The sequence below is a fragment of the Aspergillus ambiguus genome (assembly GCF_047715705.1).
Source record: "Aspergillus ambiguus strain CBS 117.58 unplaced genomic scaffold BDV59scaffold_2, whole genome shotgun sequence".
Taxonomy (NCBI): domain Eukaryota; kingdom Fungi; phylum Ascomycota; class Eurotiomycetes; order Eurotiales; family Aspergillaceae; genus Aspergillus; species Aspergillus ambiguus.
The window spans coordinates 1,403,493-1,430,994 of NW_027395515.1; the positions used below are offsets into that span (position 1 = coordinate 1,403,493).

Consider the following 27,502-nt stretch of genomic DNA (forward strand, 5'->3'; position numbering starts at 1 on the left):
CCCCCTATTGCGCTTGAACGTGCCGGTTAACCTATTCCTTCGGTGTGGATACTTATTCGTACGTAAATTGTACCGTATATGCGTAAAGTATGCCATGCATGATATAATAAGTCCCCTTAATGAATGTTGTGGTACACGTTTACATTCGATCCTCTGGATGTCTTGGTGGACGTGATTCTGCCACATTACACCGCCTTAATGGCACTGCCACAGGCGACTGAGCCTCAGGCCACGAGTCCACGGGGAAGCTCCCGCGACGGAGATACATCGAGAGCGGCGGACTTCATCGCAACGGTCACTCCGAATACACTCCGCTGATTCAATCACCGCCTTCCTGCCCTCCTACCAATCCTCTTCGGCGACCCGATTAGCTCGCTGCAGAGCACCAGCGTGGGCTTCTGACCGCAAAGCATCACGAACAATTATCCCGGATCGAGCGCACCGGAGACACACACACGCATAAACACGGCAGGCTGGTCCCTCCTGTGTTCGCCTTTACGCCATCCTTCCTGGCCAGACTTCTACCTCTGAAGAAGACAGCGGCTCGCAAGATACACCAATCGAAGAAACAAACATGGCTAGCGGGTATGGTCCCTAGGGTCCGCATGCACTCCAATCATGCCTCGCCTTGATGCTCTTAACGTGAAGGTGCACTTTGCTCACCACTCGCAGGTGGAGTCTCATTATCGGCCTGATCATTATCGCTGTTGCGTCGGTGCTAGCATGGATCTTCAGCCCCAAGGGCGATAACCAGACGTGAGATTCCCCCCCTCCACCTCCATCGGTAGCATGCGAGGAACCAGTTGCTGACCACCACGCAGTCTTTGGCGGAGCACGCTGATCCTCTCGTTCGTGTCGTGTTATCTGATGTGGGGTATGTTGGCCGGATGCTTTCCCAGAGACGTGGCCGGTTCGCTAACGGAGTCTGCAGCGATCACCTTCATGGCGCAATGGCACCCGCTTATCGTGCCCAAGCGATCGGATATTCGGCCTGGTCATGTACCCGAGTAGATGGCCAGGAGATGATATGGTATACTATGGTGGTTCCCGGAGGGGGGAAGAAGTGCGTTGGTTATCTCGTGGTAGATGGGAATTGGTATAATGGACCACCCGGGGCTTGCGGGGGTGGCTTGTATAGCTATGTTACGTTCTGAGTATGTCGTGCGTATTATTCCAAACTTCGTTTAGCGGAATTATAGACCCTTCCGGATCGACCATGCATTGGTAGATTACAAGACATTAGATTATGGCTGTATCCGTAGCTAGATACTGCTGCTGCTCTCTCTGGAAAAGAAAACCACATCAACCCACCCCTACCGCCCCCAAGATCACCCGTTGGACGGTCCACCGTGCAGCCAGCCCCGCGACTGCGAGCGCCATGGCACGGAGATACCCACATCCCAGGAGGATGTACAAGGCCTCGATGTTGCTCAGCAGGACGAGATGCGTGTCGGCGGCATTGAGTGAGAGGAACGACGCGACGAACTCGACCACGCTCCCGAAGTAGCTCGTCGGAACCGACGCCGGCATCAACTGGACCAAGCCGCGCAGAAGCGAAGATGAAGTCGCCGCCGGATCGGCCACGGTGTCGGTCGTCCTGGACGCGGGACGTGTCGAGGTCGCGACGGCGGGCGTGACGCCATTCAGCGCGCGTTGGGCGAGAGTGACCGGCGTCGTGGACCGGCCGGAGCTGGCGCCCGCGGGGACGCTCTCGGTGGCGTTGGAGGCGCTTCCGCTGCCGTCGGGGCCCCAGATGACGAGCAGGATAGGGAAGAGTTTCGCGCAGCTGCTGACGAGCAGCGCGGTGCTAATCGCCGTGGGACTGGCGGGGGATGGCGGCGGGAGAGGTCGGATGCTCTGCACGGGGGCTGTGGAGGTGCGGCGTAATGGCGGGGCCGGGGGGAAGGGTCCTAAGGCGGCGGCGGCGGGTGGGAGGTTGGAGGAGCCGTTGTTGGTGTTTGTAGAGGGGGCGGCGCCTGCGGGGGAGGAGATGTCGTTGGACAATCCTTGGGGGTTGGGCTTTGGCGGGCTTAAGGTGGGGGACGAGGACTGCGGGTGTGGGTTTGTGTTCTGCGCCGGGAATGAGGGGAAGACGGGGGTTGGCGGATAGGACAGCGGCCGTTCGGCGGAGGATTGTGTAGGGGTGCTGCTTTGGTCGGCCTGGGTTGTCGGCGCAAGGATGGAGGCGAGTAGGCGGATGGTGAGGTGATGGGCGAGGGTCGCGAGCGCATTGAGACCAAGGAAAAAGAGGTATTGCACGACGATGGGCGCGTGCGACAGGAAGGTGGTCGCGAGCGAGGGGGATTTCTCGATGCGGGCCCAGGTCAGATAGACGTCGAACAAGAGCAGGAGGACACCTAGTCGGATGATTGAGCGGTCGAACTGGTTGTCATCACCCCCGAGTCGGTTGAAAAGGAGATGTCGATACACCTGTCGCGGTCAGCAATTGAGGTATTCAATGTCGTCTAACGTCCACATACTTGTGGTTTGATCAGCACCAGATCAATGAAGATCACAACGAAATCATATTCGACGTATTTGTCGGCGAATCGTTGACAGCGCGGACATTGCGTCAAACGCACGCCTTTGCCCAAGGAGCGGTCATCGGCGCGGCTGTAGGTGCTGTACAGGTGCGAGACGGGATAGGAGCATTCGATGCAGATAGGCATCGTGTCATTGATCCGTCTTCATAGTGGTTTCCATCGTAGTAGGGCTCGCAATGCGGGAGGGAAAACATGGAGGCGGCGGGGAGGAGAGGTGAGGTGGAAGCTCTCAACGCGGAAGGCGGTGAGGCTCAAGTTCATGTCTATGGTCTATATACAGTGGCATTTTTTCTATCATCAATCCATCTCTTCAGTCCACCACTCCAGTGTCGTCGGCCCAGCTGGGCTGAATGCTGCGACACACAGCCTCATAGTCCCGGAACCGTTGCGAATCATCAGGCAGGCCCGGAGTTGTCCAGAACATAGTCCAGTTGGTATCAGCCAGCTTCCACGTTCCCTCAGACCGCTCAAAGTACCATTTATTCACCGGGTTGTCTTTGCGACTGCGCCAGCAAACGCCGTTGGGGAAGCATGTGCGAACCATCGCGTTGAAGACGATATCAGCAACCCCTCCGGCACCCTGGCTGCGCTTGAGGACGGCGAATTTGTCCAAGTAGGGGACCATCCGGGCTTCACTAGCGGCACTCCCGTCGTCTTCAACACCAGGGGGAAGCTCCCATGTCAAAATGGCTCCTCCCTCGTACTCCCCTGCTATGATCAGACCGGCCAAGCGATCATGGATCCGGTCGAGGTAGTCTTGCACATCCAGTTTACGGTTGAAAGAATCCTCGATCAGCTGAACCAGCCGCGGAAGGTCAATGCTTGGATCGTCCAAGCTCATCCGTGGCCGAGTCTGAGCGGTCCAGACCTGGACTCGAGGATTCGGGATGATAGTCAGCGGCATGCCCCGCTTGACAAATGTCGTGTGGGAGCTGGGGCCCGTCAGAGAACCCCGTCTACCATTCATGGCCGCTCGCCGGCTTACTGGCAGCGACGATGAAAGCAGTGGCTTATCAGTGAGCAGATTGTGGATGAGTGGGTTTCTCTGTCGTCGCGTACCCACAGCCAAACCAGACGGAGTAGTCTGGGGGGCCATCGCCGAGTTTGCAACTTCCACAGGCGATGTGATGATACCAGACGAGGCCGCTGGTAACATAGCAAGCACTTTTTGAGACAAAGAAAGGTTTCCCAGGTGGCCGTCCACGGCGCGCTCTTCGAGCCTCAGGCCGGGGAGAACAGCTTCTTGCTCAGGAGGTACAGACACAACCTCCTGGTTTGCAAATTTCGAGATCGGGTTGCTATCTGCAATGGACGACAGGTTCGTATCGGAACGAGAGCGGCCTGATTGTTCGTTGCTTGAAGTCGCAGACTCCCGAACTCGGAGTAACTCCTGCTCTATATCGTCGTACTCCTGCTCCATGTTGATGAAAACATGGGATGTCTGTGGCCCGCTAAAGGCCGGTATACCCCCAAGAGGATCCAGTAAGATCACTCTATCCAACGAGACCTCCTTCTGGAGGTCCCCGATCCTCTGGGCCGTGAGCCAGGGATCCTCATCGGGATCAGGACGAGTCGCCAATCCGGCGAGTTCCTTTGTAAGAGCCAGAACAGCACTCTCTGCCGAGACGATGACCGCCTTTGGAACATCTTCTGTGTACGCAATGGGGGCTAGGATGACAATGTGGCCGTCGCGCATGGGGCTCAGAAGAGCCTTCCGGGACAGGACCGTGGGGGTGTCGGGGTCGGCTACGGAAAGAGATAGAACGGAGTCTAGGTGGGCGGATTTCGAGTCGGGCTGGGCATCGATGGCGTTGGAGAGACGATCGGCCTGTTCAGCAGCGATCTTCCGCAGGACATTCGGGTGATCACCGGCCCCCGGATCAACTACCACACAGCTGGCCATGCCCAGCCGATGAAGCTGAGACAGCGTTTTGGCGACGCCATCAATGATGTAGTCATCGAGAAGCTGCGGGGTGGTGAGTTTGATCAAGGCGAGGTGTAGTCGCTCCTCGGGGACTTCTCGGCGAGGAGTTGGTGTCGAGTCATGTCGGAAGACCGGGCTGTCGTAGACGGACCGCGAGGCTCCATAGAATGATCCCAGGTTGACGCCCGAAGGTAGGGGAGGGGGAAATGGATCTGTGGTGTCTTTCTCTGGCTGTTTCTGTTGTGGTTTCGGCGAGTGTTGGGCTCTGAGTCGAGCCAGATAGGACTTCGCTTCACGCTTGGTAGATGCGGAATTCAGCAGACTGAGGAAGAATTCCTGCAATGGCGCACGACAGTGGATGCGTCAGTGACGTGAGCCATGTGATAGACAATGCTCCAGCGATCAACATACACGATCCAACAGTTTTTCCCTAGCCCGACGGCCGAGTCGATCATAGCTTTTGCTGCTGGAAGAAAAATCGGCGCTTTGGTGGACTCGCCGATCGGTGGAGGAGGAAAAGGACCGGCAAGGCAGAGGGACGAACGATTTTTTGCTACCACGAGGGGGGACTCGATGCTATTCCAACGAGGGGAAAGGGAATGTCGGTCAGCCGGGAGAGCGTGGACGAGCGAGAGGTCGGGAGGGCGTCTTTTACCTGCAGCAGGGAGGACTTGGCCGTGCGCGGCCAAACGAGGGATGTCGAGCTCATGTTTCGTTTGCGACGAAAACAGAGGGACCTTGGGACGGAGCAGGATACATAGGAGAAAGAGAGCAGGAGGAGACAGACGATCAAGCAATGGGGGGGCTCGCAGTGGATGGGGGCCTCGGAGAAGAAACAAAAATGAGTCGATGCGGAATATGACGCATTCCGTTGTCGGCTGCGATTCGTCCGATAACGCCGATCGATGGTGGGTTTTTTTAATTAGGGTAGATTGATAACTCTTAGACCGACGAGTACGTTTGAACTGTTGATTACCTAGACAGGTTCAGTACTAGATACTAGGTACTAGGTAGTTTTACTGCAGAGGGAGTACCTAGATAGTCTGAAGGGTGGATACACCGTATGAGTGTCCATTCGGAAAGACAGAGTCATTAGAGATGCAGTGTCTCCTACGAACTTATTCTCACAGACATGACAAGGGTTACCTCGGTACATAGTAGATTTTATTCTTGATACTTACTACAGAGTAGGTAGTACTCTGAGTACAGTGGATGCGGTAGATACATGCCTGAGGCAGAAACATACCTGCGCCTGACCGGAAGGGGAAACTCGGCATTAATCGGAGGGAGTCGGGACCTGAGTATCTACACAGGGCGCACCTGTTAGTCTTTATTAATTCCTGTACTCGAGGAGACTACTCCGTACCTAGTATATTTCCTATCATTTCTTTCGTACTCCTCAAGTTATTGTCTTGTCCGAGTACTCGATGTCTCATGCCCTCCTCCTCGATCCGGATGTGGCTGATCTGCGTGCCGGTGCCAGATCTGGACAAGAATAGAATCCAGTACGCAGGACTCGTAGAGACGAAACGTATCCTTCTTTACAACTCTGTCTATCCATATAGATAGGGATATATATCGTACATGAATGATCCCTACATTCATCTACGGAGTATAATTAATCTATCTAAAGATCCCCACATTCTCTGCCAAGCGGCCTCCCACGGGTCTGGTCACAGAAAGAACTTCCCGAACAGTCGGACCCCCTCGTTCCTGCCCTTCGTCTTCCCATCAATCTCTCCTTCCGCAGCCAATAATCCTTTCTTTCCCCCCTGGTCCTGGCTGAAGATCCCCTGGTCTTTCCCGTTCGCTTGTTCATCGACTTTATCGCCGATAGAATTTTCTCTCGCTCTCTCGCTTCAACCTTGTTTGTACCTTTGCTTTCCCCAATTTGCCTCCTTCCCTTGCCGCATTAATTTTTTTGCGCCCACTTTTCCTCCCCTTCCCCTCCCCCACCTTTTTTTCCCCTTTGCCTTTTTGCCTTTGCGACTCGTCCTCCTCCCACACCATGCAGAGTCAAGGCGACCAAACTATGTCCGATCAGCCGACCTCCAACCCACCGGTCGATCAGCCCATCAACGGGCTCAAACCCTTGTCCAACGCCGACACCGTTTCGCTCCCGGCTACCGGAAGCGACCTGTCGCGCCGTGCAGAGGCCGTCCTGGCGAACGGCCTCCCCTCTGAATTTGCCGACGTCGACGACGACGATGACGAGGAAGAAGTCGAGGAGGACTATGTCGCCGTCGATCACGAAGATATCAACGAGTTCCCCTATTGGTTTCGTCGCCCTCCCGTCCACCAGCGGACCAAGTTGGACGAACTGCACCCCTTCGTCCAGGTCCTCACGGTGTCGAACGTCGATGACTGTGTGAATGTGGAATCGGCCTTCCCCGAGCAGGAGCGCTGTTCGCGCGACAAGGTATGGTCCCCCTTACGGCATGTGAATTCGGTGTCTGGCTGCATGGGCGCTGGCTAACTCGTGTCCAGTTCATCTACCGTCTGAACAAGTGTCCGGAGCTCTGCCTGGGTCTTTTCACTCTCCCGGTGCTGAAGGAGGGAGAGCCAAAACCTCGCCCGACGTTGGTGGGGCATATCGTCGCCACGAGAACCTCCTCCCCAACGGTAACGGATACGGCCATGGCCTTCCCCGCGAACTGGCAGAACGAGCGCATGACCGTCGAGAACGGGGAGACAATCGGCCACGATGAGTACGGTGGCACCGTCGCCATCCACTCGCTGGCCGTCCTCCCAGAACACCAGGGCAAGCAGGTCGGGAGTACCCTGATGAAGTCGTACATCCACCGGATCCGGGAGGCGCAAATTGCAGATCGCCTGGCAATCATTGTCCACGACCATTTGATCCCGTTCTACGAGTCGTTCGGGTTTGAGAATCGTGGTCCGAGCAAGTGTCAGTTTGGTGGCGGCGGCTGGACCGATATGGTAGGGTTTTATTGAAATGGTACGATCCTTGCAGATGCTGATCTCGAATAGGTGATTGAGTTTTATCAAGAGTAAGGACGATGAATCATCGCCTTGTTCATTTTCCTTTCTTTTCGATACGACCGACTCGCTTTCACGCCACCGGTGCATTGAACTGTTTGCATTGATTTTCTTCTTCTTTATTTTTATGCCTCCTTCCCCTCAAGATTCAGACGACAACTCATGCATGTTACGTTTTTGTTTCCTTCGCACTGGTTTTGGTTTATATGGTGGGATAGAGAAGATATCAAAACAACGGAGTTTGCGTGTCTGGGCTACGATGATTCTCCGGGACAGATACCCCATGCTGATGACGAATGATGGGATAGTCAGGAACAGGATATGTATCACTAGTCCCAGTAGTTCAATGTACAGATGAAATTTAAACTGTTATTCAATCAATGGTAGAAACACTCTAGTTCTCCGTACAGTGTAAACCCCACATCATGTGCCGTCCTCTCACCGCCCGCCAAAATCTGCCCCGACCGCCCGACAATATTTTTTTTTCTTTCTTTTCGCCGTCGTCCAAGAGGAGGGGAATTTTTCCATCACTTCTTCCCATCATCCTTCTTCTTTTTCCCGGGCCTTTTTGTGTCATTCACGACCCAGGTGCCCATAATGAAGACCACTTGGAAGGATGTACGTTTTTGTCGTCTCTCCCGGCTGTTCTCGAGCCACCAGACTGACCGCTTGCTTAGATCGCTCCTGTGCCGACGAGCCAGGAGTTCCTGGATATCGTCCTCAGTCGCACGCAGCGCCAATTGCCCACTCAGATTCGTTCCGGTTTCAAGATCAGTCGTATTAGAGGTATTTGGCGACCCCAGCATTGCTTCCGGACCGACAAAATCTCCCATCCGCATCGTAACTTTCGGATCCGTGAGGAGTACGGGCTAATATGAAATTTTCTCGCGGGCTAGGTTTCTACACTCGAAAGGTGAAATACACGCAGGAGACTTTCTGCGAGAAATTCCAGGCGATCTTGGACGGATTCCCGCGCCTGCAGGATATTCATCCATTCCGTAAGTCGCTCTCTGCATTGCCGCCGAACACCAGACCGAATCGTCTAACACCCCCCCAGACAAGGATTTGATGAACACCCTCTACGATGCCGACCACTTCCGGATTGCCCTCGGTCAGGTGTCGACCGCCAAGCACCTCATCGAAACTGTGTCCCGGGACTACGTCCGCCTGATCAAGTATGCGCAGTCGCTGTTCCAGTGCAAACAGCTGAAGCGGGCCGCCCTCGGTCGCATGGCCACCATCTGCCGCCGTCTGAAAGATCCCCTCGTCTATCTCGAGCAGGTGCGCCAGCATCTGGGCCGTCTGCCCTCGATCGACCCCAACACCCGCACGCTGCTGATCTGCGGGTACCCCAACGTCGGCAAGTCCAGCTTCCTGCGCAGCATCACCCGCGCAGACGTCGACGTCCAGCCGTATGCCTTCACGACCAAGAGCTTGTTCGTCGGCCACTTCGACTACAAGTACCTGCGGTTCCAGGCGATCGACACGCCGGGTATCCTGGATCACCCGCTGGAGGAGATGAACACGATTGAGATGCAGTCGATCACGGCGATCGCGCATCTCCGCTCCGCGGTGATGTACTTCATGGACCTGTCGGAGCAGTGCGGCTACTCGGTCGGCGACCAGATCAAGCTCTTCCACAGCATCCGGCCGCTCTTCGCCAACAAGATCGTCTTCCTGGTGGTCAACAAGATCGACGTGCGCCGCCCGGAGGACCTGGAGCCCGAGTACCAGGAGGCGCTGCAGGGCATCCTCAAGTCCGGCGACGTCGAGTTGCTGCAGCTGTCGTGCACCACGACCGAGGGCGTCACGCACGTGAAGAACGCCGCCTGCGACAAGCTCCTCGCGGAGCGCGTGGCGCAGAAGCTCAAGTCCGGCACCAACAGCTCGGGCACGCCGGGCGGCCGGCTGGGCGACGTGCTGGCGCGCATCCACGTGGCGCAGCCGATGGGCGGGGTGACGCGCGAAGCCTTCATCCCGGACGAGGTCAAGCAGCTGAAGAAGTACGACAAGGACGACCCGGAGCGGCGGCGGCTGGAGCGCGACCTCGAGGAGGAGAACGGCGGGGCCGGCGTGTACAACATCGACCTGAAGAAGACGTACCAGCTGGAGAACGACGAGTGGAAGCACGACAAGATCCCCGAGGTGTTCAACGGCAAGAACGTCTACGACTTCGTCGACCCGGACATCGAGGCCAAGCTGGCCGCCCTCGAGGAGGAGGAGGAGAAGCTGGAGGCCACCGGCTACTACGAGTCGGACGAGAGCGTCGAGGACGTCGACGACGCCGACATCCGCATGAAGGCCGACCTCATCCGCGAGAAGCAGGCCCTCATGCGCAACGAGGCCAAGATGCGCAAGTCGCTCAAGAACCGCGCCGCCATCCCGCGCAGCGCCAAGGCCAAGAAGCTCTCGCAGATGGAGGAGGCCCTCGAGGAGGCCGGCTACGATGTCGATGCTGCCTCCGCCCGCGCCCGCGCCCAGAGCCACACCCGCGGCCGCACCACCACCCGCGACCAGGCCGACGACGACGCCATGGACGTCGACATGTCCGACCCCCGCCAGGCCATCGCCAAGGCCAAGGGCCGCGCCCGCAGCCAGGCCGCCACCAACCGTCTCCTGGACGGTGTCACCAACGACACCGCCCGCACCCAGGCCGAGCGGTTGAAGAAGCTGGGCCAGAAGAAGATGAACCGGATGGCCCGCGCGGGAGAAGCCGATCGTCACACGACGGCCTCTCTTCCCAAGCACTTGGTACGTTATATATTGTGTTTTACCCCCCCTTTTTCCCTTTTCATCCCTGCTAATAACGCACAGTTCTCCGGAAAGCGCACCATCGGCAAGACCCAACGTCGGTAAGGACATGCACGACGAGCCGCTGGATATCTCTAATATTCCTCATTTCTTCTGTCATGAACTGGGTATTAAAAAGAACAAGGGCGTCGGGTGTTTTCTTTTCATGTTTCGTGCTGCTGGCCTTTGGATGAATATATGCGTAAATACCTCGGTCTCCACCTGTCCGATGTCTATTCCACTTATCTGAACACTTCACCTGGTGATGTGCTGCGTATTCTAGACTGCCATACGATGAATCTCATGACCTTCCCTACCGTACTTGAAACTACTAGGCACTTACGTAGGGCGATGTTTGGCTATAACAGATACTTCGGAACAGCACAATGGATGCATGCAAAAAGGTGTATCCTACTACATACACGAAAAACAGTGGTATGCAACCGATCCCATCCAAAACGCCGATAGCTTCCCAATCCTTTTCGTCGGTCTTCAGAAGCAATGCATAAACGCATTCAAAGCCACAAACAGTTCCTTCTGCGGAAATCACGATAACTGTACATACTGTCGGCCTCTTCGACAGTCAACTCCGACCTAAGGCTTTACTCGCGCACCTCGCTGGGTTCGTTATGCTCGGTCTCGGCTTCCTTCTTGGGAGTGCCTGGAGCACGGTGCATATCCTCAATGATCCCAGTGGGGGGTGTCCAGCTAGCGCTCTTCCAGGGCTTGACGCCGAGGACGTACATGGTGTCGACCTCCTCAAGGGTGCGGCCCTGGGTCTCGTTGACGAAGAAGAAGACGATGAGGACACCCGCGAAACAGCAGCCGGCGAAGACATAGCCGTAGGCGAAGTCGATGGCGCCGGAGATGAAGGGAGTGAAGAAGGAGATGAGGAAGTTCCAGGTCCAGTTGGCGGCGGTGGCGATACCAATGCAGATGGCACGGTAGCGGGAGGGGTACATCTCGGAGCAGATACTCCAGACGATGGGACCCCAGGTGGTACTGAAGCCGACGATGAAGAAGCAGGTGAAGACGATCATGGCGGCTCCGGCCTGAGGCGTGTTCTGGGGGTTGGCCAGGTCGAGGGCGAAGTGGCCGACGGAGGCCCAGATCATGAAACAGATGAACATCCAGGCGGCGCCAATCATCAGACTGTTACGGCGGCCGAAGTGCTCCACAATGTAGAGACCAGGGAGAGTCATGCCAAAGTTGACAGCACCGAGGATGATCTGGGTGACGTAGCTGTTGTTCAAGCCGGTGGAGGTGAAGATGGAGTTTCCGTAGTAGAAGATGAAGTTGGCTCCGGTGAGCTGCTGCAGGGACTGCAGGACGATACCCAACATGGTACGGTAGAACATGCGGGGACCGGTGATGATCTCATGCCAGGAGGCGGTGCCGGCGGCACGCTCCTCGTCCAGCTTTTCCTTCATATCCTGCATCTCCTGGGCGACGCAGCGGTGGTTGGGACCAACGCCGTAGAGCTTGCACATGACGCTGCGGGCCTCCTCAACGCGGCCGTTACGGTAGGCGTAACGGGGGGACTCGGGCAGGAACAGAGTACCGATACCCAAGATCAAGGGCCAGGCGAAGCCAATGCCCATGGTGATTCTCCAGGAGGCGGTAGACTGGATGGATTCGGTACCGTAGTTGATCAGGTAGGAGATGAAGATACCGAAGGCGACGAACAGCTGGAAGGCACTGACCATGGCACCACGAACCTGACGGGGGGCAGATTCACTCTGGTACATGGGGACAACGCTGGACAGGGCTCCGACACCCAGGCCAGCGACCCAACGACCCATGGCGACCTGCACCCAGTTGTCATCGGTGGCGATCTGAATGATGATTCCGACGATGTGGATCAACGACCAAAAGGAGATGGACATCTTGCGGCCGATGCGGTCCGCGATGGGGGCGGCAACAAGGGCACCAATCATGGTACCAATACAGAGCTGAGGGATGTTAGACAGGGATGTTGTCAATCGAAAGGGGGAGGGGGAGGGGACATACCAGGCCGACAATCAGACCATTGCGAACGTTGCTGAAGGCGTAGGTCCCGTCAGGCTGAAGCTGGGCGAAACGTTTCTTAAAGTCACCCATGGTGGTGAAACCGGAGATCTGACCGGTGGAGTAACCGAAGATGAAGCCTCCCATGGAGACGACAATACCGAGAATGAAGGAGCGCCAAGTGAGGTACTTGACGGGGCTGTCATCGAGCATGTCATTGTCCTTCTCGAGACGAGAATCCGAACGAGCGGGCGTCGACGACTCAGAATGTTCTTGTTGTTCAGCCCGGGGTTTGAGCCGGGTCATGAAATTGGCGACACCCATGGTGAAGAGGAGAAGATACCTAGGAGTCGGGCAGATGAAGGGAGGAGGGAGGAGGGAGGAGAAAAGTATACGGAAGGAGAAGAAGGAGAAGAAGAAGAAAAAGGAGAAGAGAGAAGCTGGGGAGAGTGCGGGCAGCGGGGGATAAATAGGGACATCCGCTTAAACCGGAAGGTGCAACGGATGCCCTCCAGCACCGGAGCAGCAGATTTTGTCGGCAATTCTTCGTTTCTCCAACTCTCTCTCCATGGGGCCCAGCAGGGACGGACCCGACGACTCGTGTGAGAATGCAGGAGTCAGCGTTGTCAGGGTGGAGAGCCCCAGTGGAGCACGAGATTCTCGAAGCCAAGCGAAGGGAAAATCCGCCGTGACGGCTGCAGACATGGAATGATGCCATGACTACGGCGGAGTGTCCCAAAACGGCACCATGATGCCATGGTCGGGTAATCTACGGATTATCTGGTGGACGTCTACGGCTGCCGACCATTACGAACGAAAAAAAAAATTCTTTCTGTCGATCCACTTCATTGTGCACGGTTAATGGGATGGGTAGGTCTCTCAGGTACGCATACTGGTCGCAGTAAGGTTTCCGGTTCCGGCTGGAGCCAGGACGGTTTAGTCAGTGGTTCAGGAGATCGGCCATGTGGATCACCCTGCGAACCTGTCGCTTCTGGATTGTAGGGGGACACAAGGAGCTGCAAGGGTTAAGACAGGACAGCAAAGGAGTCCAAAAGAGACGAAAGCAAACCAGTCTACATTCTGAGGACATCGCTGGTATTTATCTTCGCTCGCGGTCGCATCCATCCTTCTGATAACGGCGACCTCCCGAGCCTCTCGGACCGACCGACTCGGGATCGTCGCAGCGCCACTCGGTGTGCCGATTCGGGATCGGCTTCGTCTGAGGAAATTTTCTTTCTTTCGTCTCGTTCGCCATCCCGTTTAGAGCTCACCGACCGGTGGACCGCACGGAAGGGAGATCCACCATCAGACTTTTTGACCCATCTATATCGAACTTCTTCTGGTCAAACATCGCCTTTCGGTCGAGTCGCCCTCCAACCAGCGTCCTCGTTTCACCTCTAGCTCGGAACTTCACCGATCAGCTCCTCTCCTAGGTCTGCGGTGAAGGATGAGGCAACTTTCTTATCTATCGGCATCCCGATTTTGACAACAGCTGCAAAATTCGCTCATACATCGGCATCTGACACAGCCGACACGAGGTGGATGCAATGACCATGGTCTGATGAAGAGCATCGTACCATCCAGTCGCTTCCCGATCCCCTCAACGGTGGCACCTAATATCAATCAGACATGGATGTACTTGGATGAAACATGGAAATGGAGAGAGTATCATTTCCGATAGAAGCATGAGTCCTGTAGGAGTACTGCGTAGCTGCGCAGTACGGCATCGGATGTCATTGCGACCACCTAGTAGCTATTAATAGACAGTCCATAAACACAGCTAATCAAACACACATTACAGAGTACGAAATACTCAAATACTCAAGATCCACTTCTCTGTTGCCACTCAACAACAATTTCCACCTCGATAAATGAGGTATCTACGCAGTACCGCAGACAGCGTATTCATTCCTGGGTCTAAGCCTTGCGCATTTGAGGATGGACCACCTTGGGTTAAGCAGTTTACCGTAGAACTTCTGTATTGAGATGTCAAACCGAAAGTATAATTCTTGAGTCGTCTTTAAGCAATCATCTGCCGGATTCCTATTTAGTAATATAGACGACAAAATTTGTTACGATTCTACAAGAGTCTAGATCCAGATACAATAAAATTCGGTTCCTATCACCATTTTCTCACGCTAATCAATCCCAAGTTACGGAGTCAATACAGGCTATCAGTACCCAATGTACTCCGTACCCTCACACCATATTTGCAATGTCCCTCTGTACTGACCTTGGAAGCTACATGCTAACATACGCATTTCCCTCTAACAATTCATCTAAAATTTTCATATTCACATTCTTTGAGCTTTTTAGCTTTTCGCGGAGTCTTCGAAATTAAGACGGAATCTTCAGCCTATCCTGGGTATGGAAAGCAACTCTGGGCCGCAACCAATAATGCAAGCTAGGCCAAACGACGAGAAAAGTAGTTTGCCATTAATCCTCCACCTGCGTCATAAAGCATCCATCTGTCTAGATATTATTACATAACATAGATCAACGGCGGTTACCGTGCTCGTCCCTTCTCGTCATTCATGAATATACACACCGCAACCACCTACCCATACACCGCTATAGCCCTCAAGTGCTCTTCTTACCCTTCTCACGCTCGGCCTTACGCAGCGCCCGCTTGCGGATAGACTCGTGCATCCCACGGTTCTGTCCGACGACAAACTTGCCCATCGTACCAGTCACGCAAGTCAAGAACCAGGCCATGAGTCCGTGGCTCCAGTACGGGGAAGAACTGTATGCATAACCGGGGGATCCACCATTGCGTCCAATCTTGGACAGCACGGACTTGACGAATGAGCGGGGGTTGGGGATCAAAGCCGTGGTGCGGCGCACCTTCGACATGGCCGAGGTGATGAGGTAGGCCTGGACCAGCTCGACGGTGACACCGTAGGGGGCCAGCTCGGAGCCCAGCGACGTCGACCACTGCTGCAGGAAGGCCTTGCTGCCGGAGTAGGTGGCGAGCAGCGGAGTGGGGAGGAGACCGCCAAACGAGCCCATAGTCAGGATCAGTCCCCGCTTGCGCTGCATCATACCCGGCACCACCAGCTGGGTGACCCGCAGAGTGCCCATGCAGTTGATGGTCACGATGTCGGACATTTCTTCCTCGGAGGTCAGCGCGAAGGGCACCGGCATGTCGTGGCTCTTGCCGACATTGTTCACCAGCACTGCCACGTCCAGCTCACCAATCAAGGCCTTCAGCTTCTCGTAGTCACTGTCTTGGTTGCGGGCAAAGTCCATCGCCAAGATCTTGGTCTGCACGGAGGGGTACCGGGAGGTGAGCTCATCGCTCAGGATGGTCAACTTCGAGGCGGTCCGAGAAACGAGAACAATGTTGTATCCGGCGCGGGCCAGCTGGAGAGCGAATTCCTTGCCCAGTCCGTCGGAGGCACCGGTGACCACGGCCCAGCTTCCCTTGGGGCCGAAAGAGCGAAGCTGTGGTGGACCTCGTCAGCAATTGGCCTGGAAGGGCGATTGGGTCAGGGATTGAGACATACCGACTTTCCAGGGAGCACGAAGAGACTCAGAAGCACTCGACCGAATAGGAGAACTCTGGAGATGATAAACAAGCTGCCGGCAGCGATGAGAGTCCACGCTGCGATTGACTGCCATCCCGGAGCCGCATTGAGCTGCCACTGGGAGGGACAGGAGAAGATTTTGGAGACGCAGGAAGAGTGCTTGGAGAAGAAATCCATGGTTAGGGAATTATTCCTCCACCACGTTGATTGGGGTGAGTAGGAGAAGGACGGCGGTGGTGATGGTGGGAGCGGAGAGTACGGAGTAACGAAGTTTTGGTTGGGGAAGGTCAACGCCAAGAAGAGACCTCGGTCCCCTGGACTGACAGCTGATTGATTCCCCCCAAGGTACTTGGCTCCTTTTCTTCAACCGCCATCCGCCCAGTCTTGCACTACGCATCCTCAAACCACCGGAAATGGCAGAATTACTGGCTTACCTCCCTCCCTTTGAGGGTCTTCTTCCCAAGTGGCTCGTCCTGGTACGTTCCTCTCCTTCACTGACCTCCCAGCACAAGCATACCTGACGAGCATTAGGTGGCTACGGTCTCAGCAGCCAACAGCATTCAAGCCTACCGGTCCGAATCATACGCGGCCCAGCTGTACAACGGCAAAACAGCTGAAGGACGCCCCTTCACCAATCCCCTCTCATCCCGCACCTTCGGCACTTGGACCTTCCTCTCCTCCGTTGTTCGGATGTACGCTGCCTACAACATCACCACTCCTGTGGTCTATGACATGGCCATGTGGACTTTCGGCATCGCCCTGGTGCATTTCGTTGGCGAATGGCTCGGGTTTGGCACTGCCCAACTTAAGGGACGCTTTGTTAGCCCGCTGATTACCGCCTCTTCTACGCTGGCCTGGATGTTGATCCAAAGGGATGGCTATCTCGGTGCTTGAATGGCGGAAGGACATGTTTTTGCTTTTTCTTTTTTTTGTCGTTCGGATGACCGAGACCTGGTGTTACTCAAAAGGAGTACAGATACCCACTGCTGACAAACAATTCATTCCCCTAACCGTCCAACTTCTTTCTGTACAGTTCCCCTCCACAGCCCCGTAGCCGCGCCGCGGCCTGTTCCGGGGTGATATCACGCTGAGGCTCGCCCATCATCTCATACCTACAATTGAATCAGCAACAGGCGGGGTGGAGTATCTGTAAGCGTCACGACTTACCCAACGAGGAACTTCCGTACGGTGGCACTGCGCAACAACGGGGGGTAGAAGTGGAGGTGCAGATACGACGACTCAATCTCCTCCTCGGTGCCCTCCAGGGGCGCCTGGTGAATACCCATACTGTAAGGGAAGTGGGTTTCGAACAAGTTGTCATAGCGGCGGGTGATCTCCGCAATCGCCTCCGCAAGCTGGGCCTTCTCGTCGGCCGACAGGTCGACCAGCGCGCGCTTGTGCGTTTTGCTGACAATCATCGTCTCGAACGGCCAGACTCCCCACCAGGGACAGACGACCAGGAACGCGGCGTTCTCGAACACCACGCGCTCCTGCTTCTTGCTTTCCAGGGCCGCATAGGCCTCCAGCATGTGCTTGCCGCCGTGCTCCTTGCGGTATTTCTTCAATTGCTCCAGCTCCATGGCCGGCTCTTCCGGGAGCGAGCTGGTGGTCCAGACCTGTCCGTGCGGGTGGGGGTTCGAGCAGCCCATGGCCGAGCCCTTGTTCTCGAAGATCTGCATATACCGGTATTGCTCCTTCGGCTTGGCCAGGTCGATGTTTGCAGAGCTGGGAGGGATGGTGGTGCTCCCGGCAACGGCCGCAAGTGGCGACTTGGGAGACAGGTGTGCGGTGTAGATCTGGGTCCAGGCGTCGATGACGGGGGTGATCTCCGCGGGGGTCAGGTCGGCGAGGGTCAGGTTATGGGCCGCCGAGAAGGTGAGCACGTAGCATTTGCCGGTCACCGGCTCGGCCTGGAGGAAGAAAGACTCCGCGCCTGGGGTCGTTAGCGTACCTCATCATCGTGACGATACCGCGTCATGATGGCGGCCGATAAAGCGGGGTAAACATACTGTCGGTACTTTCCGGGCTGTAAGGAGCCTGTTCCTCCTTGACGGCACTGTAGTCGTTCACAAACACGAAGGTCTTTTCATACTTGGGATTGGAGTCACCCTGGGCGCGCTTGTTTCCAGGGCACAGGTAGCAGGCCGGGTCGTAGGCAGGCAAGGTGGTCTTGGAGGGGCTCTCCTGCTGTCCCCTATGGCGGAGGGAGTTAGCTTGGATCTAGAGGACTCTCCATTGTCGACTCCCTGGTTCTTGTCTCCTGGATGGAGACGAAGGGCGAGGGAAAAATCTGCCTATACTTACTGCCAAGGGCGCTTGGTCCGGTGGGGAGAGACCAAGATGTAGGAACCCCGAAGAGGGTTGAACCGGCGGTGGGAGATGTCGTCGAGAACCTTTTCAACCATTGTGACGAGGGTGCGTAGGGTAGAAGGGGAGTGCAGACAGCTGTAAAACAGAAGAAGAGAGAGAGAAAAGAAGAGGAATGGAGAAAACTGGCCCGAGTCTTCGGTCGGCAGCGGGGGTCGCGGGGTCTCCGGCGGGTTGATTGGGTCGGGGAATTTCTGCATTCGGGTAAATTGCCATTCCCTAACTATGAGGTGCCGCAGCGATCAGGGACTGCATGCATTCCCAAGGTATACAGTGCCTGGCTTCTATGCGGCTGTATGTGGACAATTCCTCACAATGCCGTAAGAAACATATTCCCAGAAAACCCCTTCACTTCCACTTCTCGGGTATATTATCCTACAAGTGTATTAGCCTGCACTCTTGGCTGAGTCCACATCGGTTGGCCGAGTGTCTCGGTTTTCTGTGGTCCCGGGCCGATTTTCTCCTTTTTACCCTTTTTCGTTGATGCCTCGGGCTGACGTCAGGAGCGGCACCGCCTTCTCTTATCGGCTGTTATCGCGTTTATCTTCACCCCCGTCTGGGGAGACAATCCTCTTGCTGCCGAGAAACCTCGAGGAACCGCGGAGCCCCTCGAGAAGGGTGAACCTGGAATATCGACCAGCTATAATTGGATACTTTCTCCTGTCCCCTCAAAAGTCATGGATGCACACTCACCTCGCGTCCACCTATATTCTCTCCCCAACGAGGTACGCCGCCGTCTGACTTCCGCCTGTTGACTCTAGAACTCCTCATACCGATAATCAATTTCTCCACCCCAGGTCTTCGTTCAGATCTTCTCGCCATTCTCGACCAAGGCCCTTCTCCCCCTCACCACCGTCTCCCAACGCTTCCACGCCTTGATCCTCCGCATCCTCCACTACCGACTCCTCCTCTCCGCATCACTCAAGGAATACAAACTTATCCTTGAATGCTTCCACCCAACCTCAAAGCTCATCGAACCCCACGTCTTCTGCCAGTACCTGGGCACGGACGGACTAAGTGACAACTATGAAGGCGAAGGCTCCCTCTACGAAAATGTGCAAACGGCGCAGCAATTGGCGCGTCTAAGCTCACTCTATACCCGGTTTCGGCCAGAGGTGACGGTGGAGGAGCGGTCTAGCGGCGCCAGACTGGTCCCGTCTACCGGTAGGGTGTCTCCTCATTCCCGCTGCTGTGGAACCCATCGTTGACGCTTGATAGATCACGACCCCGACAGTCTGGTCGTGACACGGCCGGTGAATTTGGAGGAAGACGAGAACTTCTCCCAACTGTGCGTGGTGGTCAATATCGTGAAGGTCATGCCGGGGACCAATCTTCTTCTGAGTACGATCACCGTTGAAGATGGTGTCATTCGGATATTTCGAGATTGGTTGAAGGAACAAGCGGGGCGACCTCATTCTTCCACAGGCTCCTCGCTGGAGAAGGGAAATCACCCGTCGGCGGGGGGTGAGGAGAGTCAGATGTTGTGGGTAGGTCAAAGTAAGAACGTTGGGCTCAAGGTACGGGTGCGTGAGAAGACATATCTTAACCGGCCGGTTCCCATCTTGTTTCACCAAGATGAGGATCCATTTACCAGTTATGAGTTATATATTGACGGTAGAGTGCTCCCTTATATACGTTATACGGCTCCATGAACTTGTTTTGCTAACCTATCAAATAGAGCTTCATATACGGACTACCCGCTTGCTTATGACTATGGAACAGTCTCTCCAGGAGCAACAAAATTACACAAAAGCCATGGTGTTCACACGAAGTGCCCTTGGCTAAATGGTTTCCCAAGTGGGGGACCCTGGTATATGCCGGGAGTCCTGAGTTTCGCTTACTTTGGTACCCCTGCATAACTATTATGATGTACACATGCCACTGGTGGTTTTCAAGATCATCTAGCTTCCAGTCACATATATCATGAACGATGTTCACTGAACTTCCACAAAAATGCCGTATTATCCTGCATTAGCTATTCCCGCAGTCCACAAGAGTATGCAAAATCCTAGACGAGACCGTAAATGTCTCCCCACAGTTCTCCCGCATTGTTCGTTCCCCGGAAATATAACAGGACAAGCTTTGCATATTTACAGGGAGGATCGTAGTGAGGAACTAACCAATCCGACTGAGTAGTAAGGGCGCCGACTCTAGTACCTCGGCGTCTTGTCAGCTACAACCTAAATGTGAACAATCCACGGAACTCCCGGTTGGATACATGAATCATAGTCTAAACTGCTGCCTGACGATGTCCTTTGCATGGCCAACTTGAACGTATAATTCGGCATCTCCTTCCGGTCGTTCATCTCGCTTGGCGACATTCCACGGCTCCACTGACTCGGCTGAACTGCCGGCTCCCCCACTTTGACGCCTTGAGAGAGACCCTGCCCAGTGACAGTCATTGAAAACGTTCATAAAGTGCATTGTTCAGCTCCATCTACTATGCAACTTCACACATGAGACATGGTTACTCCGCCGTTGGCCCCAGGCCAAGTAAGCTTGTCGCAAGCGTACCAAGGGACACCATGCGCTCCTGTTTTGACGGGTGCCGCGTGTCGACTTCTACTTCTTGCGGCGACACTTCACGGTAACACTCCAGTTTCGGATTATGCCGCCAGCCAGAATTAACCTGATCCTGGCCTTCGACAAAAGTGGCGTCCTCAGAAAGACCGCGTGGAAGCCGAAGATCTAATTTGCCCGGGCTGTAGGCCTAGTGGAGTTTTCGTCCGATTAAACCTGGACCCGCATGCGGAACCACAAATCAAAACTTCCTGTTAATAACGCTTGTCAAAGCCTGCAGGGGCAAGGCGTTGCCTAAGCCAGTCAGCCTCTCTGATTCGCCATCGCAGCCAGACAAATCTTTTTGTATCTCTGGATTGAGCCGAGGCAGCTTTCGGAAAGATGTTGCCGGTTTCTACTAATCTCAGAATGATCCATTGATACTTGAGCTGGGTCATCCCCAGATCTACACTACTCTGCATTATATTTGTACTAATCGACTATCACTGTACTGCGTATGGTAGATCTGCCAAAGTTGGCCAAGTACATCTCTGTAAGTCCCACTTTGAACCACGATGTGTGCTGATCAACGTCGGAATACGTGCTAACATCATACAGCAGTCGCAAAAATTGACATGACAGTCTCTGCCCTTGGTGGCGAGACCCCCAGGCCTGCTAAGATACCTTACTGGCGCCTAGTCCTGGATCAACGGGTTGTCACGCAGGAAATCATCGACTACTCATATGAAGGCTCCGGCACCGAAGATGATCCCTACGTTGTCATTTGGATCCCCAATGATACCCGCAATCCAATGAATTTCAGCTCCGCCCGCAAATGGACGTATACGATCTTGGTATCATTCGTCACTCTTACTGTTGCCCTGGTGTCTTCAGCGTATTCTGGTGGAATGGGCCAGATTGTTAAAGACTTTAATTGCAAAGAAGAGGTTGCTATCCTGGGCATTTCCCTCTTCGTCCTGGGATTCGCATTTGGACCTCTGTTGTAAGTGCTGTTTATCTTATGTTGAACTAGAGTGACGTTCATGCCAACCTGGGACTTATCATTTGTCAGATGGGCGCCATTGAGCGAAACATTCGGCCGTCGACACATCTTCACAACAACGTTCTGCCTACTAACCGCCTTCAATGCTGGCGCCGCTGGGGCCAAGAACATCCAAACATTGGTTATTCTGCGATTCTTAGCAGGATTCTTTGGATCGTCCCCGTTTGGAAACGCTGGCGGCACCATCGCGGACATGTTCCCGGTATTATCCCGATAATTATCCCCCAAAGTGCTGTATGCATACTAACGAGCCGGTAGGCTTCGCATCGCGGCATTGCGATTAGTCTCTTTGCTGCTGCACCGTTGTGTGGGCCTACTATTGGGCCGATCATTGGTGGCTTCCTGGGCTCAGGAGCTGGTTGGCGTTGGGTCGAAGGGTTCCTAGCAGCATTGTCTGGTGCGATATGGCTCTGCATGTGTTTCTTTCTCCCGGAGACGTACGCCCCGGTCCTTCTGCGCCGACGAGCCAAGAAGCTCTCACAGCTTAGCGGTCAGGTATATCGGAGCAAGCTCGATATCGAGCGAGGCCAGGTCAAGTTAAGCAAGACATTGAGCACTGCACTTTCGCGACCGTGGCTTCTCATGCTCAGAGAACCGATTGTTCTTCTCTTTTGCATTTATATGGCGATCATCTACGGGACGCTGTATATGCTGTTCGCGGCGTACCCCATTGTCTTCCAAGAAGTCCGTGGCTGGAGCGAGGGAATCGGCGGTCTCGCCTTCTTGGGTATTCTTGTGGGCATGGTGATTGCTGTTGCAGGTACCTTTCCTGACAACATCCATTACGCGAAGCGATGCAGAGAAGCGACAGGACGGCTTCCCCCCGAAGTGCGTCTCCCTCCGAGTATTGTCGGGGGAATTGCGCTCCCAATCGGGCTATTCTGGTTTGCTTGGACAAATTACCCATCGATCCACTGGATGGCCTCAGTTGCCGCCGGCGTCCCGTTTGGATTCGGACTGGTCCTGGTATTTCTCAGCGTCTTCAACTATCTTATCGACGCATACACGATCTTTTCGGCCTCGGTGCTGGCCGCTAATTCCGCGCTTCGCAGTCTGTTCGGCTTCGCTTTCCCCCTATTCACCACATACATGTACCACAACCTGGGGATTCACTGGGCCTCATCCATCCCTGCGTTTCTGGCCGTGGCCTGTATCCCGTTCCCCATCATCTTCTACTTGTATGGGGCGAGGATCCGCAAACGTTGTGTCTACGCGGCTGAAGCCGAGGCATTTATGCAACGTCTTACTGCGACGAAACAGCCGCAGGTTCCCCAGAAAAACCAAGGACAAGGGAATGAGGACCCGGAAGAGCAAAAGGGGTCTATCGCAGTGGATGATGGGGAGGACAGTGATAGTCTATCGACTGTTCCGTCTCGAACTGCAATTGGCAGACGTGCCTCGATGGCTTCCAGGCGATCCGGCCACACTATTGGACGAACTGCCACACAGTATGAGGAGAATCCGTATGATATTGATAGGATTAATACCCGTAATTCTGCAATCAGCGGCCGTCGGTGAGTCCGTTTGGGGAATGAGCCTGATGTATCTGTCTATGGATTGTTCCTCGGTGTTCTCGAAGAGCTGATCCTAGCACCTCACGCTGGCGCCGGCCAATCTCCCTTCCGGATGCAAGGGCGTAACCAGTTGAAAAGGAACCACGCAAGGGAAGCACCCAATAACTAATTGGCTATACCAAGGGACAGGCCATACGTTGAGGTGTTGAGGTGGCAGGGATTTGCCATGCCCAGCCATCTTTCGTTCCTGCACTAACAGTGGAATATGGAGCGAACTGCCCTAATGCCAGCCAATGAACTTGCAGATCATAAATCACATCTTCGACCTTCCACAACATTTAGAGAATTACAAGAGAATATCCTGGATACAAAAATGACATAATTCATGTGAATATAACATGTAGTTTAAATTGGCACAGGCAGTCAAGTGACGTTGATAAGGGATATGTCAGATTAGAATCTGTCCGTAGTGAATCTGCAGGCGGTCTTTATTGAAATCGCTATCCCCTGAATTGGACTAAGTCAAACTTTAACTCTCTCTTCGTCTTCTGAGTGTTTTGTTTCCTATATCTTCCACTCATAATCTCCTGTCAACCGAGGAACCTGGTATACCACCATACCAAGGTGTCTGAACACTTTTTGGTACCTGGATGGCCCTTTTCCAGGTTCACATCTCCACACCTACTTTCACACCATGGAGGGACCAAATATTCTCTTCTTAACCAACAGTGAACATGGTCAGGCCTCTGTCACCTTGGCTGTCGCGCATGAGCTCCTCCTTCAGTCTGACTACTCCATACATATCGCTTCTTTCCGAGCTCTTGCGCCTGAAATCTCAAAGCTGAACGCGGTCGCAGCGTCAGGTGGCCCAAAGAAGAGAAATGCACGATTTCATGCCATTCCCGGTCTCTCAATGCTTGAAAGTATCCCAATTACCCGCATGTCTTGCTTCAGTGGGGTACAAATCGGGTTCCGAGGGGCCCTAGAGGCGCTCAAAGCCCTTCCGCGCTACGTTATCCCATGGAGCGGGGCAGAGTACATAGCGATATACCATGCCTTTGTCGATATTATCGAGGCACTGCAGCCTGTTACCATAATACTTGATCCACTTCTTCCTCAGGCACGAGATGCCTGTCGGATGATGGGAGTAGAAGATCGAATTATTATCCTCTCCCCGAACACAGCCAAAGAGCTTGTGGTGCAGCCAAGACTGGAAAACTTATGGAAGTATCCCATGTGAGTTAGTTAGTACTCCCAGTGAGGCTTGGTGGCTAAGAAAATCAGGTTAGGCAGCGGATACCCGTTCCCCTTGCCGTTGTGGTTGATCCTCCCCAATATCTTTCTCGCGTTGCGAGCTGCCTGCTCCATGGTATTCGACAAGAACATCAAGGAAGTCACGAATTACCGTAAAGACAATGGTATCGACGGCGGCATGCCCACGTTCATAGTGAACCGAGATGATCCTACCCAAGTTCTTCTCCCTAATAGACCGGAGATGGACTTCCCTGTATTCGCTCCTCAGACCTTCACGGGCTGTGGACCGATTCTCCGGCCTTGGATACCCGTTGCAGACAGTGATTCCGAATTGAATGCCTGGTTGTCTCAGCGACCCACTGTTGTGGTGAACCTCGGATCAATCGTGCGCTACACCAGTGCCGATGAGAAACAGTTCGCCGAGGGTCTTCGCATTCTGCTGGATCAGCGCCCAGATATCCAGGTTCTCTGGAAGTTACAGCGCGCCCCGAGCACTGACGACGACAAGGATTGCCTCGAAAACATTGCTGATGCAATTGCAGAGGGTCGTGTGCGCATTGAGAAATGGTTCTCAGCTGAGCCGATTAGCATTCTTCTCCACGAGCAGGTGCAGTGCTCCGTCCACCACGGAGGGGCGAACTCTTATTACGAAGCTGTCCGGTAAGACCCTGGATCTATCCCACCAGGAGACAATCTACGGCCACTGACAGATAATACCTTTACAGTGCCGGCGTCCCGCAGATTGTGCTCCCCGTGTGGTTTGATACGTTTGATTATGCCCAACGCGTGGAGTACCTGGGGATTGGCGTGTGGGGAAGCCGCAAGACCGCGCCGGCAGTTCAAGGACAAGAGTTGGGGGAGGCGTTGGTTCGCGTGCTGGTTAGCGATGAGGGGACTACTATGCAGAAGAAGGCAAAGACTCTGGTGTCACAATTGGGGCCCAAAGAAGGGAGAGTGGTTGCGTGTGAGAAGATTCTTTCCTTGATTGAATCACCGAAGCAGAGGGACTTTACCGGGTATCGAGATGCGTATGGGTCAGGGGTGAAGGATTGGAACTCAACAGTGAGATTGCGGTCTAGAAGTGGTTGAGGGGGACTGTTCGGCATCTCTAATCTCATAATTAGAGAAATACTACCGGAGATAGGGGAGATATCGCGGTCTGTATAGAGTCACCGGCTAAGCTCTAAACCCGATGCCGAACCCCCCGCAGCCCGTCGTCATTGCCCCCCACCGTCTGTCTGTCCCACACGCAAGACAACCTCCCTTATTACTTCGGCTTCTCCTCTCATTCCTCATCTATTCAGCATCTCTTATTATTCACATAATCATGGCTTCAGAGCGCGTCGCTTGGATTGGCCTTGGGAACATTGGCCGGGTGCGTCTCAATCACCCCATACATCGGCCCTATCCGTCCAACCATACACCCGTCACCCCACACCAACCCCCCACTGACGCAGCAACAGGGTATGAGCAGGAACATCGCCCTGAAAGGCCCTCAATCGACCCCTTTGATCCTGTACAACCGGACCACAGCCAAGGCGAGTGCCTTCGCTGAATCCCTGGGTCCCAACAAGGCCACCGTCGCCGAGACTCTCCCCTCCGCCGTGCGCGACGCAAGCATCACCTTCATCTGCGTCGGCGACGACCCCGCCATCGATTCCATTGTCAACACCCTCGTCTCTGACTCCAGCCTCGACCTCTCCGGCAAGATCATTGTCGACTGCTCCACCGTCCACCCGGATACCTCCCGACGCACCCACTCCGCCCTCACCACCCGCGGCGCCGCCTTCATCGCCTGCCCGGTCTTCGGTGCTCCCAACGCCGCAGATGCCGGCCAGATGGTGGTGGTCCCCGCCGGTGACGCCGCTGCAATCAACCGTATCAAGCCCTTCCTCGAGGGCGTCACCTCCAAGGCCATCATCGACATGAGTGGGGAGGAGGTCGGCCGTGCTCTGACCCTCAAGGTTCTGGGCAACACGTTCATCCTCAACATGGTCGAAACTCTGGCCGAGGGACTGGTAGTTGCCGAGAAGTCCGGTCTCGGCCGCGAGGTCTACCGCCAATGGGTTCATATGTTTTCGCCCGGCCCGTTTGCCAAGTATGCGGACCGGATGTGCACGGGTGATTACTATCAGCGCGAGGAGCCGCTTTTCGCAGTTGATCTGGCCCGGAAGGACCTCCGGCATGCAGCGAGTCTCGCTAGCGATGCGAATATGCGCCTGCGGAGTGTGGAGGTCACGGACGGGTACTTGAAGCAGGTTAAGGAAGAGAAGGGCGAGAAGGGTGATATTGCGGGTGTGTATGGGGCGATTCGGAAGGAATCTGGATTGCCCTTTGGAAACCAGTGAGGATTAGAAGTTTATAATTAGGCTAGGGTGCTTTTGACATGAGAGATGTATAGACACATACTATTTACGTATACATATGACATCTGATCTTCCAGGTATCTGGCTTCGACCGATGTTGCCTTTATGTAGATGAATACTAACTAGTAGAGAGATTTAAATTCTTACCCCATATCAAGGTTTGTCCCAGGAACCCGTATCTAGATCGAACTATTTAGTTTTAGGCATCTATTAACCGAGGATGGCATGTAGCTCCTCTCCATCTGATGATGGTTATGGTGGACAGACATCCCTGAAGTCTGACAACCCAGCATCTCTATAAACCAATACTCATCCTGCCGCCTCATGACATCCAGTCCAAAATACGCAGCTTAGCACTTTCATCAAGCGGTAGTCTCGTTACTGCCCCACCAGCTGTAAGAACTAGATTAGCATTTCCAACTTAATGGCATCCGAAGGCTTGCAGCCCACAATAGCGGCGTCTGATCATTCTGATCCTTGGACTCCATCCTAGCACCTTTTTCAAGCAATAGTCTCACTACCGCCTCCTGTCCATTCACTGCAGCCCAGAACAGCGGTGTTTGATCATTCTTATCCTTGGACTCCAGCTCAGCACCTTTCTCAAGTAGTAGCCTTACCGTGGTATCATGTCCGTTCATTGCAGCATAT

At 54.5% G+C, this 27,502-nt stretch overlaps 12 protein-coding genes across 12 annotated transcripts; 7 read left to right on the forward strand and 5 right to left on the reverse strand.

The window, feature by feature from the left end:
* Positions 1–250: 250 nt before the first annotated feature.
* Positions 251–1,201, forward strand: BDV59DRAFT_168894 (ATPase, V0 complex, subunit E1/e2). Its single transcript, XM_073688144.1, has 4 exons — positions 251–585; positions 673–756; positions 822–874; positions 932–1,201. Exons 1-4 carry the CDS (start codon positions 575–577, stop codon positions 1,009–1,011), a joined length of 228 nt encoding a protein of 75 aa, XP_073552695.1. The 5' UTR covers positions 251–574; the 3' UTR covers positions 1,012–1,201.
* A 101-nt stretch (positions 1,202–1,302) lies between these two features.
* Positions 1,303–2,669, reverse strand: BDV59DRAFT_198193 (sterol homeostasis protein ARV1; the record flags this gene model as incomplete). The annotated part of the gene is made up of 2 exons (XM_073693111.1): positions 1,303–2,430; positions 2,481–2,669. The coding sequence occupies 2 exons, from the start codon at positions 2,667–2,669 to the stop codon at positions 1,303–1,305; spliced, it is 1,317 nt and encodes a 438-aa protein (XP_073552696.1).
* Positions 2,670–2,761: 92 nt separating this feature from the next.
* On the reverse strand, positions 2,762–5,285 carry arg2 (acetyl-CoA:L-glutamate N-acetyltransferase). Its single transcript, XM_073696552.1, has 3 exons — positions 5,123–5,285; positions 4,879–5,043; positions 2,762–4,803 (listed from the first exon to the last, which is right to left on the reverse strand). Exons 1-3 carry the CDS (start codon positions 5,174–5,176, stop codon positions 2,854–2,856), a joined length of 2,169 nt encoding a protein of 722 aa, XP_073552697.1. The 5' UTR covers positions 5,177–5,285; the 3' UTR covers positions 2,762–2,853.
* Positions 5,286–6,475: 1,190 nt separating this feature from the next.
* On the forward strand, positions 6,476–7,482 carry BDV59DRAFT_198195 (polyamine acetyltransferase; the record flags this gene model as incomplete). Its single annotated transcript, XM_073693112.1, has 3 exons — positions 6,476–6,886; positions 6,955–7,407; positions 7,459–7,482. 3 exons carry the CDS (start codon positions 6,476–6,478, stop codon positions 7,480–7,482), a joined length of 888 nt encoding a protein of 295 aa, XP_073552698.1.
* Positions 7,483–8,315: 833 nt separating this feature from the next.
* BDV59DRAFT_52418 (putative GTPase NOG1) lies at positions 8,316–10,591 on the forward strand. Its single transcript, XM_073696553.1, has 2 exons — positions 8,316–10,218; positions 10,282–10,591. The coding sequence occupies exons 1-2, from the start codon at positions 8,536–8,538 to the stop codon at positions 10,321–10,323; spliced, it is 1,725 nt and encodes a 574-aa protein (XP_073552699.1). The 5' UTR covers positions 8,316–8,535; the 3' UTR covers positions 10,324–10,591.
* A 1-nt stretch (position 10,592) lies between these two features.
* BDV59DRAFT_52434 (sugar porter family MFS transporter) lies at positions 10,593–13,048 on the reverse strand. Its single transcript, XM_073696554.1, has 2 exons — positions 12,268–13,048; positions 10,593–12,209 (listed from the first exon to the last, which is right to left on the reverse strand). The coding sequence occupies exons 1-2, from the start codon at positions 12,586–12,588 to the stop codon at positions 10,860–10,862; spliced, it is 1,671 nt and encodes a 556-aa protein (XP_073552700.1). The 5' UTR covers positions 12,589–13,048; the 3' UTR covers positions 10,593–10,859.
* Positions 13,049–14,489: 1,441 nt separating this feature from the next.
* Positions 14,490–16,382, reverse strand: BDV59DRAFT_52439 (ketoreductase). The gene is made up of 2 exons (XM_073696555.1): positions 15,771–16,382; positions 14,490–15,708 (listed from the first exon to the last, which is right to left on the reverse strand). The coding sequence occupies exons 1-2, from the start codon at positions 15,966–15,968 to the stop codon at positions 14,845–14,847; spliced, it is 1,062 nt and encodes a 353-aa protein (XP_073552701.1). The 5' UTR covers positions 15,969–16,382; the 3' UTR covers positions 14,490–14,844.
* Positions 16,087–16,820, forward strand: BDV59DRAFT_52478 (Erg28 family protein). Its single transcript, XM_073696556.1, has 2 exons — positions 16,087–16,267; positions 16,323–16,820. The coding sequence occupies exons 1-2, from the start codon at positions 16,205–16,207 to the stop codon at positions 16,683–16,685; spliced, it is 426 nt and encodes a 141-aa protein (XP_073552702.1). The 5' UTR covers positions 16,087–16,204; the 3' UTR covers positions 16,686–16,820.
* On the reverse strand, positions 16,798–18,196 carry BDV59DRAFT_190709 (UDP-glucose:hexose-1-phosphate uridylyltransferase; the record flags this gene model as incomplete). Its single annotated transcript, XM_073691792.1, has 4 exons — positions 16,798–16,903; positions 16,959–17,724; positions 17,801–17,985; positions 18,096–18,196. The coding sequence occupies 4 exons, from the start codon at positions 18,194–18,196 to the stop codon at positions 16,798–16,800; spliced, it is 1,158 nt and encodes a 385-aa protein (XP_073552703.1).
* Positions 18,197–18,723: 527 nt separating this feature from the next.
* BDV59DRAFT_168945 (F-box protein) lies at positions 18,724–20,107 on the forward strand. The gene is made up of 4 exons (XM_073688145.1): positions 18,724–18,883; positions 18,956–19,322; positions 19,377–19,772; positions 19,837–20,107. Exons 1-4 carry the CDS (start codon positions 18,836–18,838, stop codon positions 19,941–19,943), a joined length of 918 nt encoding a protein of 305 aa, XP_073552704.1. The 5' UTR covers positions 18,724–18,835; the 3' UTR covers positions 19,944–20,107.
* A 1,067-nt stretch (positions 20,108–21,174) lies between these two features.
* BDV59DRAFT_208537 (MFS transporter) lies at positions 21,175–23,675 on the forward strand (the record flags this gene model as incomplete). Its single annotated transcript, XM_073695219.1, has 4 exons — positions 21,175–21,210; positions 21,338–21,660; positions 21,730–21,922; positions 21,979–23,675. The coding sequence occupies 4 exons, from the start codon at positions 21,175–21,177 to the stop codon at positions 23,236–23,238; spliced, it is 1,812 nt and encodes a 603-aa protein (XP_073552705.1). The 3' UTR covers positions 23,239–23,675.
* Positions 23,676–23,928: 253 nt separating this feature from the next.
* BDV59DRAFT_190711 (uncharacterized protein) lies at positions 23,929–26,836 on the forward strand (the record flags this gene model as incomplete). The annotated part of the gene is made up of 5 exons (XM_073691793.1): positions 23,929–24,470; positions 24,519–25,148; positions 25,214–25,452; positions 25,793–25,863; positions 25,952–26,836. The coding sequence occupies 5 exons, from the start codon at positions 23,929–23,931 to the stop codon at positions 26,834–26,836; spliced, it is 2,367 nt and encodes a 788-aa protein (XP_073552706.1).
* Positions 26,837–27,502: the final 666 nt, after the last annotated feature.